This window comes from Musca autumnalis, unplaced genomic scaffold, assembly GCF_047663935.1.
Source record: "Musca autumnalis isolate F117 unplaced genomic scaffold, ASM4766393v1 scaffold_4, whole genome shotgun sequence".
Lineage (NCBI taxonomy): Eukaryota > Metazoa > Arthropoda > Insecta > Diptera > Muscidae > Musca > Musca autumnalis.
The window spans coordinates 114,512,916-114,529,780 of NW_027411977.1; the positions used below are offsets into that span (position 1 = coordinate 114,512,916).

The 16,865-nt window shown below is 35.9% G+C and overlaps 1 protein-coding gene across 17 annotated transcripts in view; it reads left to right on the forward strand.

The window, feature by feature from the left end:
- The window catches only part of Ae2 (anion exchange protein Ae2), a 187,691-nt gene that overhangs the window by 157,910 nt on the left and 12,916 nt on the right, over nt 1–16,865 (forward strand). For 9 of the 17 annotated variants that reach the window (XM_073984880.1, XM_073984878.1, XM_073984879.1 and 6 more), the window contains 3 exons: nt 1,851–2,009; nt 2,090–2,332; nt 2,491–2,631. In XM_073984880.1, the coding sequence (XP_073840981.1) occupies nt 1,851–2,009; nt 2,090–2,332; nt 2,491–2,631 (543 nt within the window). Of the gene's footprint in view, nt 1–1,850; nt 2,010–2,089; nt 2,333–2,490; nt 2,632–9,184; nt 9,368–9,572; nt 10,014–16,865 lie in introns of all 17 variants that reach the window. The other 8 variants (XM_073984871.1, XM_073984873.1, XM_073984872.1 and 5 more) reach the window with 3 other exon arrangements.

Genomic DNA, 16,865 nt, shown 5'->3' on the forward strand with positions numbered 1-16,865 from the left:
TTTTCACATTGACGAATTTTAAAGCAATTGAACACCGAATCCGATGAGCACGGAGAACGCTTCGATCAAATTGCTTCACTAATGGAAATAAGATACAAAAAATTGGATGCGTTGTTAGCCGAAATTTGTTGGTGGAGTCAAAACTTGACCCAAAAACAAGATGCATGCGCCGCCGAAACTAGAGGAAATGGCTATGATGATAACGTATCAATGAGATTAACATCAGATGAATCTGATTATGAGTTATCAAAAGCAATGGATATTGATTAAAATGCTCGATTTCATAAATATGTAATAAAAAATATTTTTTTTTACAATTTTCTTTATATAGTTTAGTATAATTTAATTTTTAAAGGTTAGTTGCTTCTACGATTTTTTTCTCCTCGACCATAGCTCCACTGGATTCCGATATATCGGTATTCAATTATCATATTATTGTAAAAATAATAAATATTTATCCTAAAGAAAGATGGGGCCATAAAATCGCAACCCGATGAAAACTTAAAACCACGATATGATTTTCTGAGTTTTGATGTAAGCTTCCAAAAAATCCGCATCCCAAGTTGTTTGCACTCGATGACCTCTAAAATGTTGCACAGTGTAATAGAATTTATCCCATTATACAAAAAAGTTTTCTTAAAACGTAGAATGTGTTTTATATTGACCTAGAGATATTTTTTTATATATTTTTATGGGCAGAAATAGTACTGGAGGCATGAGGTTGAGATATTTATTAGATTCAAGAACTAACCGGACAGATAACATATCGAAATCGCACCCTGTTCGAACCAGAAGTTTTGTATAACAGGGTGCTTTGACATAATAATACCACCACTAAACGCATATATGACCTCGTAGAACCAGTACTTTTTTGCAAATATGTTTGTGTTCTTAAGTGATATAAATTCATATAGGAGGTTCCGGAACCCTAATATTAACTCTAGACTGTTAAATATCGAATAAAACCTTAACAATTATTAATTATACTTAGAGCACAGTATTACAAAGGATATATTAATTTATTTTGTTAACTGGATTCCTTTATGATGTCTTCAGATTTTTAAAAAGGTTCAACTCACAGTATATTATCAAAACAAAAATAACGACTATGGGATAAAGCCTGACTATTTTGAAAAACAAAACAAAAATAATTTCCTCAGATTTTGGATCAAATTTTCTCAGTTGCAAATGTTTTGAGCAGAACCAAATGTTGTTCGAGCTTTGTTTTGTATATTTTTTTTTAAATAAGTGCATTTATTCCAAATTGTTTTTTAAATCTTTGAAAAAGGCCCAATAAACAATTAACATACAAGAATATTGGCATTTCAAATCCATAGATTACCTCAGAACTACATTAAACGTGAAACTGTCATTCCGTTGCAAATGTTTTGAGCAGCACTGTATAGTAGCCCTAGTCTAAAGGCTGAGGGTATAATAACCACACTGTGCGTTGCAATACTACTAGTTATCGTTTTTATGGGTGATTATCGCACTTCTTAGCTCAATATCTTACGTATATTTTTTTTTCTCAGAATATTTATTGCTTGTGCTAACAGTAGTCATTGTCTTTATGTAAACCTAAGATCCCATCAAAGACGAATATTCACCACTTTTATTTTTCTTAGATACTCCTTTATAAACATAAATTTATATATTTACTTTGAGATATATGTATGTAGTCCTGGTTTCTATTCCAAGCTAACCATATGCGTATACATATTTTTCGTTTTCTTAATATTTCTTAAACTAATCCCTTTTATGCTAACCAAAGGCTCCACAGGTTAAAACTTGTCCTTATGGCTAACTAAATTTTTTGAAAATTATTCTAAAATTAAAATTTTTTCTTATAGGAAGCGGATCTTAATGAATTAAGATCGCATCGTTCAGATGATCCTCGAGCATTGAGAAGGCACAAAATTCATCATTCATCCATTAAACTAAGAGAACTGCCACAGATTAGTGTGGCAGGATTACAGACTAAAAAGGAATTCGATCATAGTCCACATGAAGTAAGTCGAAAAAACAAAACAAATTAACAACTTCAAAATTTGAATATTAAAATTCTGTCTTCCCAATCGTAAATTTCTAGATCTTCGTACAGCTTGATGAACTCATGGGATCCGGTGAGGATCGTGAGTGGAAAGAAACGGCTCGTTGGATCAAATATGAAGAAGATGTGCAAGAAGGTTCAGATCGTTGGGGCAAAGCTCATGTATCATCGCTCTCATTTCACTCTTTGCTTAATTTACGTCGTTGCCTGGAAACGGGTGTGGTTTTGTTGGATTTAAATGAAAAAGATTTGCCAGCAGTTGCGTATCGTGTAGTTGAACAAGTAAGTATGACTTTTTCATATATGAATATTATCCTTGGGTCTTACGAAATGGTTGGTGTCAGATGTATTTCTGGCTACATCGGTGACTCGAAATTTTGCAAACTATTATATGTATTTCTGCCCTCTAATGTTTTCATTTTTTTTGTTCCATTTGATAGATGGTTGTTGAAGATTTAATCCACACGGATGACAAGCCGGCCGTATTACGTTCCCTACTTTTGCGCCATCGTCATGTCAACGAACACCAAAGTGGTTTCCCTTTCACCAAACGAAAATACAATAGTTATACAAGCCTACAGGTAATTATCTTCTTTGCTTTCCGTTTACAATTCATTGTCACATGTACCAACGTCAGACAATGCATTTCCAATACTTACTTTCATATACAATACTCGTACATGCATTGGCATTTTACTACCATATTTGAACACATCATTGAAATAATTCCCTTCTACACACATCCATATCTGTATATATACGTATGTCAGTCATTCTTCGACCATGCAAAATTTATCGATGTTTGTAGACATTTTTCAATCGTATTTCTTTTTTTAAGCTGAATTCATTTTATTTGCATTGTTATTTCTTCGCCATGCCATACCAAACCATTAATCATATCGATACGCCGTTCCTTTAATTATTTAAAGAACAACTTCATTGTTTTAATTTAATTGGCTTTTCAGAGAAATTGCACTAGATGTACATACATATACATATATTTTTTATTCTAAACCCCAGTTTGGCAAAAGGAAACATGATAGGTCTATCGTTTTTATACCTTCAGAATTTATGCTAACGAGATAATGGTTTTAGACCCCCAAGTATGTATGTTTGGACGAAATTCGTTTTTGACAATTTAGAAATTCCGTCCGTGTGTCCGTCTGGCTGGCAGGAGCGCTTGATAACTATCGAACGGATCGGCCGATTAGGTCCAAAAGTTGGCCTTCGTATATATATTTTCCAGTCTTAGCTTAAGTTTAGAAATGATCCATATCGGTCCAATCCTTCAATTATCTCCCCCACAAAGGTTCACAACTTTTCGGTAAAATGGTGCGCTCAATTACTCTCGAAGTCGGTAAACGATTTGGTCCATACTTTGCACATCGTAACATAGAAATTAGTTCGAGTATGGACAATATATGTCAACTCTTTCGGGTAACTCCCACATAAAATTTCGGAAAAATGCAGTTTAAGAACTGCTACTATGGAGGGTATACTATGTTTGTTTTTTTGTTTGTAAGGCATTGAAATATACATTTCCGAACCTATAAAGTATATATATTTTTGATCAGGATACAAATCTGAGTCGATTTAGCCATATCCGAGTGTCTTTTCTCCATAGACAGGTCAAGTTCGAAGATGGGATATCGGCCCATAGTATAGTCCCCATATAACGGTATCTCCCGATTTTCGGTATTTTGTGATTTTAGCTATATTTTTTGACCGAACTACCAGTAATTTGACTTTAGGGGTTCCCACTGGTCAAAAAACTACTTTACTTACATTTTTTAAGCCTCCATATAACAGTACCTTCCGATGTTCGTTATTTTGAGGATTTTAGCTAAATTTTTTACACAAACTACATGTAATTTAAAACTTAAGGTTCACAGTGGTCACAAAACATCTCCACCAACAACTGTAGGTCCATGTTTTTGTATAGCCCCCATACAACGGTTCGTCCCGATTTTCGGTATTTTCATGATTTTAGATAAAATTGTTTAACGAACTATCTATAATTTGGCATTTAAGGTTCTCGGTGCCCACGAAACTTCTCCACCATTATAGGTACATGTTTTGGTATAGCCCTCATATAAGGGTACCTCCCGATTTTCGGTATTTTGAGAATTTTAGCTAAATTTTTTTAACCGAAGTACCTGTACTTTGACAGTTGAGGTTCCCAGTGGTCACAAAACATCTCCTCCAAAAATGTTCAACAAAGTTTCACGTTTTGGTATAGAACTCTATATAAGGGCACCTCGCGCGTTTCGATATTTTGAGTATTTTTTTTAATTTTAACCGAACTAGCAGTAATTTGACATTTTAGGTTCCCAGTGTCCACGAAACTTCTTCACAAAAAATCGTCAACATAGGTCCATGTTTTGGTATAGCCCCCATATAACAGCTGTAATTTTACATTTGAGGTTCTCAGTAGTTACGAAACTTCTCCACCAAAAGTCGTCAACATAGGTCCATGTTTCTGTATAGCCCCATATAACAGCACCTCTCGATTTTCAGTATTTCGAAGATTTTAGCTACAATTATTAACCGAACTACATATTTTTTGACAGTTAAGGTTCTCCAAAAATTGTCGACATAGTTTCCCGTTTTGGTATAGCCCCATGTAATAGCTATAATTTTTAACCGAACTAGCTGTAATTTAACACTTGAGGTTCTCAGTGGTTACAAAACTTCTCCACCAAAAATCGTCAACATAGGTCCATGTCTTGGTATAGCCCCCATGTAACGGTACCTCCCAGTTTTCTGGATTTTGAGGATTTAAGCTACAATTAGGCATTTGGGTATCTACTTAGAATTGTAAAAGTTCGGCCCAGCCGAACTTAACATTTTTATACCCTCAGCATTTATGTTAACGAGGGTATATACAATAATGGTTTTAGACTACAAGTATGTTTTGGCGAAATGTGTTTCAGACAATTTGGAGATGATTTAGCCATATCCGTCCGTCTGTCTGTCTGCTGGTTGGACCGCACGATAACTCTCGAACGGATCAACCGATTCGGTCCAAAATTTGGCTTTGGTAATATTTTGTCCAAGCTTAGTCCACTCCTTTAGGCTAAAGAGGGAATATATACTATGATACGACCAAAAAGGTGCTTCATCGCTATAATGGTTTTAGACCTCCAAACATACTTGGATGAAATTCGTTTCAGACAATTTGGCGCTGTCAGTTCACCTGTGTGTCTGGCTGGTTCGGGATTCATCGTGAACCGTTCATAAACCGATTCGAACCAAATTTTGCCCTGCGTAATATTTTGCCCAAACTTAGTTTAAGTTCGAAGATGGGCCATATTGGTCCACTCCTTCGGGTACCTCCCCCACAGAAGTTCAAAATGTCTCTTTAAAATAGGGTGAACGATTACTCTCGAAGATAGCAATCTATTCGAATATGGACCATATTGTATCGGGCCGTTTTGAAATTTTCAGCAGGTTAACCCTAGCCGTCCCCTTTACGACGGAATACACCAAGACCTCGCATTGCGTCGTTTCACTTTGCGTTGTTTTCGAAGCTGGGTCTTTGCTTAGTTAATACCAATTTTCACCATGCGTCGTTCGATTTTCGATGTTGCGTTGTTTTAAGTTTGAGTGTCTAATTGTTTTATACCCTCCACCATAGTATGGAGGGCAAATTAAGCTTGTTGTTTCCGTCCGTCCCTCCGTTTGTTGTAATCACGCTATTTTCTGAATGATTTCAGATAGAGGGCTGAAATTTTGTACACATGGATATTTGGTCTGAAGTTAGATCAAGATGTAGTGCATCGGTCCAGGTTTTAGTATAGCCTCCATTTAACTGTAGCGCCCGATTTCAGATATTTTGATACTTTTTCTACATTTTCAGACCGACTTAGCTATAATTTGACATTACAGTTTCCAGTGATGTAGAAATTTCACCAGAAATTATGAACATAGGTCCATGTTTGGTTATAGCCTTACTACAACAGTACCGCCCGATTTCAAGTATTTTGACTGTTTTAGCTAAATTTTCTTGCCAAATTAGACCAAAATATCTATAATTTGGCATTTAGGGTAGATAGTGTTCATATAATTTCTCCGTTTAAAATTCTGGACATAAGAACAAATAGTGTTTTTCCCCTATAACATATCTCCGAACTTTACATGGGTTTCCGTGGAAAATCTTAATTCGCTTTGCATCGTTTGAGTCGTTTTTTTTTTGGAACGTATCAACGACGCAAAGCGAGGTCTTGGTGTAATTTTTTGCGGGGGCAAGCCCATACTTTCTAAGATAAAAACTAAAAGCTCACTTACCGTCCTCCGGTTACCTCCCACACAATATTTGGGACAAGTGCAGTTTAAGGACTCGTTTCGGATCTATTTGAAATTACAACGGTACATTCCGAAGTAAGTCCATATTTTCTGAGATAATAGCCTAAAAGCTCCAAGAAATCCCTTACGGCACATACCAAAATGGCTAGAGTGCAAGATAACTCTCAACCTTTTTCAAAAAAAAAAAAAATCCACACTTAGTTTTACATAATTTAATTTCGAGTTCTCTATGAATCACACATTTGCTTATTAATATTTGTACTCTATACCACAATGTGGAAAAGGGTATTATAAGTTTGTTTTGGTAAAAATTCATGTAACACCGCGAAATATTCGTCGGAGACCCCCAATGTGGTATACCAATCTTAATATCTCGACGAGATAAAGCGATTTTGAGATGTGTGTCCGTCCGTCCGTCCGTCTGTCCATTATAAATTGTAAACACGCTCTAGGCCGCAATTATGGACCGATCGCCACGAAATTTTGCATGGAGGTCGGGTTCAGATCAGAATAGATCCCTATTCTTATTAGTGATGATCGTGAAATATTTAGCGGGTGAAATGGACCAAAAACATAATATTTATCCAATTTTCTAGCGGCTCTGTAGGTCTCAATAATAGTCCGATCAACGCGTAATTTTAAATAAGTTAAGAGTATATCACAAAGGAGAAGCTTGCAATTTGAGATGGCGATCGGATAATATTATTAATATTAAATGGACCAAAACTTTTGTGTGAAAATTGTGAAAATTTTTAATATACACCTTATATCTTAATTCCTGGAAGTGACATTCCGTACAAGTGAGATATACTTGAAAGTGGAACGCTTGACCTTTCAATTGATGCCAATTATGTTGGTGTGCATGATCAGATAACAGAGTTACAGCCTAATATATTCCGTTATTTGTTTGTAGTGTAATAACAAACTCGCTAGAAGTCGCAATTATACATCAATAGTCACGATATTTTGCACCGGGTAAGAGTATAGGTTGAAAAAGATGCCTACAATTTTGAATGATGATCTGATATTCTTTAGCGGGTGAAATGGACCAACATTTGTATGAAAAATATAAAAATTTTATTTTTGGTCGATATTTTAATTCCTTGAGGACATATATATTTCGCAAAGTAGCCTACATATGGAAAAAAACTTCTGATCTTTCCTCTGATGTAAATTGCAATAAAGTGTTTGCTAGATAACGAGCCTACTGCCTAATATATAATGGGTTCTGTGTAGAGAACCACATTTTTATCCCATGCTACATATTGTCTCTCCAAAAGTTTATGTAACACCACGAAATATTCGTCCTAAACCCCTTATTTGGTATGCCAAAATTCATATCTTGACGAGAAGCGATTTAGCGATGTGTGTCCGTCCATTAAAAATTGTAAACAAGCTTAAGGACGCAATTATGGACCGATTGTAACGAATTTTTTAAGGAGGTTGGGTTCGGGCCAGAATAGAAATGATTAGTTTTTGGTGATGATCGTGAAATGTTCAGGGGATGAAATGGACCAAAAATACAATTTTGACCAATTTTGTAGCGGCTCTGTAGGTCAAAATAATAACCCGCAAAATGTTAAACAAAGTTTGAGTTTATGATGAAGAAGAAGCGTACAAACCAACGTGAAGATCAGATAATACTTAGCGGGTTAAATGGACTGAAACTTTTGTGTGAAATTGGTACAAATTTCCGTGGAGAGCGATTGTCCAGGGATAGTGGTATAGGGTATCCCATGGTCGGCTCTGTCCGACTATAGACTTTTCTTACTTGTTTTGGTATATGTCAATGATTTGGTATAGCCCATATTACGGTACAAAATCTATATATACAGCTGACTGATACTTTCTTACTTGTTTTGTGCGCACGTGTAAATGTAGACCCCATAAAAAGGTACCTCCGATTTTCAGTATTTTCAAGATTTTAGTCGCATCTCCCTACAGAAAGCGTAGAATTCTTTATATAGTCTTCGTTGGGGATGTATGCTGGACCATTTTGCCATGTCACGTTGCGAAGATTATCCCCCTCTGATTCTGATATCTGAATTTATAGCTAGCCTTTCACTTTAACTTTAAGTGTTGTTCTGATGGCTTCCCCAATTCATCTTATTTCCTCTATGACAGTAATGTCGACCATGTACGACCAATTACAGTCGCCAGTGAGTAAGCTGCATCGTGTATATAAACAGTTCGAACATTCTAGGTACATGTTCACAGACAATGACTCTTAAAATTTCTCAAAACGCGTAAGTTAAATTGAGTAATAAACATTAGGAATGTAAAAAATATATTTGAAACAGAATTCATCGATTCAAATACATTTAAATACAATGTAAAATTCAAGCAAAAACAGGAGTTTCATAATTTTTCTTCAATTGCACATACCGAAATTTAAAAATAATATGCAGGATTCAGAAAAACACTATTTGAAATTCCTAATTAATTATGGTTTATTTCATATTCATATATATTTTGTTGAAATTTTTTCCACAACATTTTCACTGGATTCACTCATGTGCCCTGTATCGCTTTCCTTCACCATACAGAACACGCTAAAAATTCATGGCAAACATGTTTTCTCTCACCTACAAATTAAATTCCCTTTAACATAGTGATGTTTTTCTTTCTTTTTCCCTTTGTTTTTGTTATTGAATTTACTTTTCACATAATTGTGGTGAAATGATTGAATTTTCGTAACTGAAATACCAAATTCATTGACAATGTTAAAACAAACAATCCATGGTGTGTGTAAAACAAATTGTGATTAATTTTTTTTTAATCAAATCTAAAAATACGTACATATACATATATTTGTTGAACGAAATGTAGTTGCTTTTATTGGGAAATGAGAACCACAATCTACAACAAATACAGTTGCAACAACGAATACGCAACAATGCAACCACAGCACTGGCACGTCGTTCCATCTGCGAGACACTGAGTGCACCACCAGCGACAGCAGTCACTATTGATGCATCTTGCCGTAGGCATTCCACACTGTCCTACATGGGTGTAAATGTTTCCAAATAACTAATAAAAAAATCGAAAATAATACATATTGTAGAAAATGCCTTTTTGTAGTGTTTTGTCTTATTTTTGTAAATAACATTTATATAAAAGTAGAGTATAATCTGTTTCTTTTTTAATTTGATTTCAAATCTTATTTTCTTTTCTTCTATTTTCTATGATTGATATTTGAATTTTAAACGCAACTCAGCATTCAGAAGGGAGGAGTTTCACAAAGAAGTCTGTGTTATTGTAATTTTTACTTTATTTATTTTGAAGTACGAAATGAGACAAATCCTGCCCCTCCCTCCCCCACAAAAGTTCAAAAATTTTCGCTGAAATGGTGCTCACGATAACTCTCGAAGGGAGTAACCGATATGGTCTATACTTTGCACATCGTAAAATATTTAGCAGACATAGATCAGTTTTGAATATGGACTGTATCGATCTACTCCTTCGGGTACCTGCCACACAAAATTTGGGACAGATGTAGTTTAAGGCTAGCTGTCGAATCGCTTTGATTTTCGTTGCAACAACTTGTATTCACTGGCACCTCCTCACAAAACTTTTCGCACCAGCCCACGATAATACTCGAAGGCAATAACCGACTTGGTCCATACTGTGCACATCGAAATATTTCTACCAGACATAGGTAAGGTTCCAACGAGGTTCCTTCCACAAAAAATTTCGCAAAACTGCAGTTTATGAGCTTTGATTTTTGTTGTAAGAACTTAAGTTCGCTGCTTCCATTACGACGGTACAATTTTTAGGGGCAAAAAAACCCACGACACCATTTGTAGTGGCTGCAGCGCTCGATAACTCTCGAACAGATCAGCTTATTCGGTCCAAAAATTGGCCTTGGAATAAGGGTCAAATCGGTCCACTCATTCACTAAAATGGTACGCACGATTATCTTGAAAGAAGCAACCGATTTGTTCAAACTTTGTAGCTCCTAACATTTTGTCTATATTTAGTTTAAGTTAAAATATAGTCCATATCGGTCTCCTCCTTAGGGTACTTCCGCACAAAACAAAATTTGTGATTAAGTTTAAGGCGTGTTCTATGATCGATTGCAAATTTTTACGCAAAGTACTTCTTGTGGTCCTTTTAACTGCGATATAATGTTTTTCGTGGGCAAGTCTGTGCTTCCCGACATATTGTCGTTATTTAAAAACTCAACGGTAGCAAACTAAAAAGCCCGATAGGTACGATAACTATCTTGAATTTGGTACAATCTTTGCGCATTGTAAATGTTCTTGCAAACGTATATCAAATTTGATCTATACTGGATTTGCATATTTTCGTTATGTCATAGGCTGACGGTATATCTCCGTCGGCGAAGCCTACTGATACTTTTTTATACCCTCCACCATAATATGGAGGGTATATTAAGTTTGTCATTCCGTTTGTAACTCATCGAAATTATCATTTGCGACCCTGTAAAGTATATATAATCTTGATCAGTGTAAAATTCTAAGATTCAGCCCTGTCCATCGGTGCCTCTGTCCGTCCGTCCGTCTGTTGTAAGCACGCTATCTTCCGAACGATTCAAACTACACCACTGAAATTTTGTAAACATGTGTTTTTGGTTTAAACTTAGGTCAAATTCGAAGATGGGCCATATCGGTCCACACATACCGGTATCGCCCGATTTCAGACATTTTCACATTTTCAAACCTGTGAGTAGGAAATTTCCCCACCAAAAATTATGAACATGGGTACACGTTTTCTAATAGTCCTCATATAACCGTACAACCAGGTTTCCGGTATTTTGACGTTTTTAGCTACATGTTCTGGCCAAATTGTCTATATTCTGGCATTTAGGGTTCACAGTGATCAAGAAACTTCTCCACCAAAAATTATAGGTCTACCTTTTGGTACAGCCCCATAGAACAGTACCGCCTGATTTCAGCTATTTTGACGTTTTTAGCTACATTTTCAGACCGAATTAGCTATAAATTGATATTTAGGGTTCCCAGTGACCAAATTGCAAATTGGCTATATCGGTCCACGTTTTGATATAGCCACCATAGAACGAAACCGCCAGATTTTCAGTATTTTAAAGGTTTAAGCTTAATTATCACACCGAAATGGCTGAAATTTGGTACTTCTTCTTCGTTTGGTGTACAAAACTTTCCACCAGAAATTTGTCGGTATAGGTCCACACCTTCATTAAGCCCCCATAGAACGGTACCTCGCAATATTCGGTATAAGGTTATGGCCTCAATATTTCTCCTAAATGGCTGAAATTTAAAATTTGTTGTTGTGGGTATACAACTTCCCCCCACAAATTTGTCGGTACAGGTCCACGCCCTCATGTAGCCCCATAGAACTGTACATCCCGATTATCGGTATTTTGAAGGTTTTGGGCTCAATATTCCACGGAATTTGGTAGTTGATCTTCTCTGCTGGTATAAAACTTTCCCCCATAAATTGGTTGGTACAGGTCCACGCCTTAATATAGCCCCCATAGAACGGTACTTCCCTATTTTCGGTATTTTGAATGTTGTGGCCACAATAACCCATCGAAATGGCTGTAATTTGGTATTTAGTGTTATTGGGGGTATACAACTTTCCCCCAGAAATTTCCCGGTACAGATCTACCACCTTAATATAGTCCCCATAGAACGGTACCCCCGATTTTCGATATTTTGAAGGCCTTGGCCTCAATATTCCACCGAAATGGCTGAAATTTGGTCTTTAGTCTTCGTCTTGGTCTAAATTGGTTGGTATAAGTCCACGCCCTCATATAGTCCCCATAGAACGGTACCTCCCGATTTTCGTATTTTGAAGGTTTTGACCTCAATATTCCACCGAAGTGGCTCAAATTTGGTATTATGTCTTCGCTGGGGTATTATACTTTCCCCCCTAAATTTGTCGGTATAGATCCACACCTTCATTAAGCCCCCATAGAACGGTGCCGCGCAATATTTGGTATTTTGAAGGTTATGGCCTCAATATTCCTCCGAAATGACTGAAATTTGGTATATTGTGTTTGTTGGGGGCATACAACTTTCCCCACAAATTTGTCGGTACAGGTCCACACCCTCATGTAGTCCTATAGAGCGGTACCTCACGATTTTCGGTATTTGGATAATTAAAACATCCGAAATTACTGCAAGTTTTTATTTAGTCTTCCATGAGTTATAAAGTATTTCAGAAGAGAAATATCAGTATAGGTGCACGGTCTTCTTTTCGCCGACGTTTTGATATAGCCCCCATAGAACGGTACAACCATAGAGGTACAACCGATTTAAGATATTCTGAAGATTTTAGTAAAATTTTTTACCGAATTGGTTTTGTGTTCCCAGAGAAGTAAGGCTCACTCGCAATAAAACAATTTATATATCAATCTTTAAATCCAGCCTCCCCCATCAACCGGTATTGCCCAATTTTATGTATTTCGGGTGTTTTTTTTTTTTTTTTTTGTCAAGTTTTCAAACCTTGATTGCTGTAATTTGTTATTTTTTTGTTTGCCAGAGGATAGAAATTTTTAATAGTGGTCTATATTTTGGAAAGAACAACGATGCACTGTGGTCGAACTTGTAAGGTAAGAGCGGCCAAAAATACTTCCTGAGCAGATAACAATACGAAAATTTCAGTAAAGGCTAGTTTGGCAACACAAATAAAAATAAGCAAAAAAAAAATTAATATAGGTCCAAGGTTAGGTATAGCCCCCATAGAACGGTACCCCCTGATTTCAGGCATTTTGGGGGTCTTGACCACATCTTTCAGTGAAATTGGCTAAAATTTGGCTATCGGTATTCCCTAGCGTTAGAAAACCTTCTAGCAAAATTTTTTTGAACTGGGTCCACGTTGTGATAGGGTCCCCATGTAATTGTACCGCCCGATTTTCGGAATTTTGAGGGTTTCATATAAGTTATTAAATCGAAATAGCTGAAATGCCACTTAATCTTTCGTGGATGTAGGCCACACCCAGAAAATTGTCGATTAATGTAGGTCCACCCTTTGATTTTGTCCCCATAAATAGGTACCGCCCAATATTCGGTATATTTAGGGTTCTAGCCGTAATAATCAATCAAAATGGCTGAATTTTTAAAATTTTACATTGAGGACCATATTTTAACGTATCCTTCCTATAACTGAACCTCACAATGCCTCTTCTATACATTTAAAAAGCTGAAATATATCACCTGCACATTTGAAAAAAAAATGACAAAAACACCCTGAAATGTACCCTTAGTATTTTGGGAACCAGTTCCAAAGATGCGGATAGATGCAGCTGACGGTTTGAAAAATATAATCCTTAGACTACTACTGATCTTTTAAAAAAAATTTCGTTAGGGGGAAAGAGGGGGAACATAATTACAACTTTACATGAAATTGAATTATATTGAAGAAATGACATTACAAAAGTCCCTTAGTCAACACACGTATTCAATAATGAATCCCAAAAATTAACAAACACAAAACTGCATAAAAATTAAGTTAAAACATTGTTTTTCAATATTCGATTTAAGTTTGGTCAATATAGAGTTCAAATAGTTTGATATTGATATTTTACTTTCACCTAACTTTTGCACTGAATTCACCTAGAAATCCAACCTGTTAAATTTTCTGTTTTTTGGTGCCATTCTCAAAGAGTACAGTAAGAAGTAATCCATAACAAATTTATTTTAGAGAAATTTACCATGTTAGTAGTATTTATGAACACATTTGGTACCAAAAATTAGACTTTCGTTTTTTAATTTTGGCCAATGGCAGCGACCACTGTGCGATGGTGCCCCAATTGTGAACTCTTTCGAATAGTTTTGCTACATTTTCCTTCTGAAGTAGATATAACATCTTTGTATTTTGGAATCTCAATGGATAGAAAATAACCGCGCAGAAAATGATCAATATAAAGTGATTTTCAGATATTCTGCTCCTACAAGTAATAAGCCTTAACGTAGAAGAAGAGCTTAGTACTGTTATAAAAGAAAGTAAATTATTTATTTTAACTAATGTTCGAGTAGAACTAAATGACCGATAATTTTTTGAAAGTGAAAAAAGAGAACCCAGGATTCGAACCCATAAAATCACTATTATGTGACCGGGTTTCGCTGTCGGTAGCAGCTCATCAGGCATATCGGCTGTGGAGTAGCTTCTCTGTCATCGAACTTTTCATTTCTCAAATGCAAAATTGATTTTTCCACAATTTTGTGCGGTCAGGTTTTCAAAGGTCCATGTTTTGGTATAGCCCCCATATAACGGTACCTCCCGATTTTAGGTATTTTGAGGATTTTAGCAACAATTTTTTGCTGTAATTTGACTTTCAAGATTCTCAATTGCCACGAAACTCCCGATTTTCGGTATTTTGAAGGTTGTGGCCACAATAACTCATCGAAATGACTGAAATTTGGTATTTAGTGTTTTTTGGGGGATATACTACTTTCCTTTACTTTAGCCCCCATATAATGGTACCTCCCGATTTTCGGTATTTTGAGGATTTTAGCTACAATTTTTAACTGAACTTGATGTAATTTGACTTTCAAGATTCTCAGTGGCCACGAAACTCCCGATTTTCGGTATTTTGAAGGCCTTGGCCTCAATATTCCTCCGAAATGACTGAAATTTGGTCTTTAGTCTTCCTTGTGGTCATAAAACTTTAACCCAGCAATTTGTTCGTACTGATCTACGTCATACTATAGCCCCAATAGAACGATACCTCCCGATTTTCGGTATTTTAAAGGTTGTGACCACAATAACCCAACGAAAAGGCTGAAATTTTGGTATTTAGTCTTGTTGGTGTAGGTCCACGCTCTCATATAGTCCCCATAGATCGGTACCTCCCAATATTCAGTATTTTGAAGGTTATTGCCTCAATATTCCTCAGAAATGGCTGGTATTTAGTGTTTTGACATTCAAGTTTCTCAGTGGCCACGAAACTTTTCCTCCAAATATCGTCAAAATAGGTCCATATTTTGGTATAGCCCTCATATAACGGTACGTCCCGATTTTCGTTATTTTGCGAAGGTTCTCACGAAACGTTTCTACCAAAAATCGTCAACATAGGTTCATGTTTTGGTGTAGCCCCCTATAACGGTACCTCCAGATTTTCGATATTTTGAAGAACTTAGTTACAATTTTTAACCGAACTAGCTGTAATTTAACACTTGGGGTTTTAAGTGGTCAGGAAACTTTTCCATCAAAAATTGTCAACATAGGGTCATATTTTGGTATAGCACCCATATACTCGTAATGGTACCACTTGATTTTCGGTATTTTGAGAATTTTAGCTACAAATTTTCACCGAACTAGCTGTAATTTGACATTTGAGGTACTCAGTATTCACGAAACTTCTCCACCAAAAATCGTCAACATAGGTCCATGTTTTGGTGTGACCCCCATATAACGGTACTTCCCGATTTTCGGTATTTTGCGAATTTTAGCTACACTTTTTAACCGAACTAGCTGTAATGTGACGTTTGAGGTTTCTATTGGTCTGGAAACTTTTCCTCCGAAAATCATTAACATAATTCCATGTTTTGGCATATAACGGTACTTCCCGATTTTCGGTATTTTGAGGATTTTAGGTACACTTTTTAACCGAATTAGCTTTAATTTGACATTTGAGGTTTCTAGTGGTCTCGAAACTTTTCCACCAAAAATTTTCAACATAGGTTCATATTTTGGTATAGCCCCCATATAACTGTACCTCATGATTTTCTGTATTTTGCGAATTTTAGCTAAAATTTTTTACCGAGCTAGCTGAAATTTAATATTTAAGGTTCTCACGAAACTTTTCCACCAAAAATCGTCAACATAGGTCCATATTTTGGTATAGCTCCCATATAAACGCGCTCCCCGATTAACGGTATTTTGAAGATTTTAGCTACAATTTTTAACCGAACTAGCTGTATTTTACATTTGAGGTTCTCTGTGGTCACGAAACTTCTCCACCAAAAATCGAACTATCGGTACCTCCTATTTTCGTTATTTCGGGTCTTAGGTACATTGTTTGACGGAACTACCCGTAATTTCACTTTTTAGTTTCCCTGCAGTTATAAAACTTTGCAATCAAAAGTTGTAAATATAGGTAGACCCTTTGATATAGCCCCATAAGAGGTATGTTTCACCTTGCTGAACACATTTTTTTAGATTATATTATATATGTAATTTAGGGATTTAGAGTATCCATGGTCGAAAAATGTTTTCACCTAAAATTGTGAAAGGAAACTAATAATTCCATTTTAATAAAGACTATTTTATGGTGGAGGGTATAAAAAGTTTACTTTTTAAGTTTTAATCTACAATTTCGGACAAGATTGGCTGTCGAAAAAATTGGCTTTTACGGTTGCCGTAACAGAAAAAAACTAATTATTCCATATAACTTCAGAATATTTCATGGTGGAGAGTATAAAAAGTTGTACCCTGCCGAAATTAACGCCGTTTTACTTTTTTTTTAATTTTGGGTTCTTTGATCGTTGGCCAGTATGACAGTTACTCTTTTTATACTTCTGCACAAATTACTTTGATTTATGCCAAGATATTCAGTTCACTT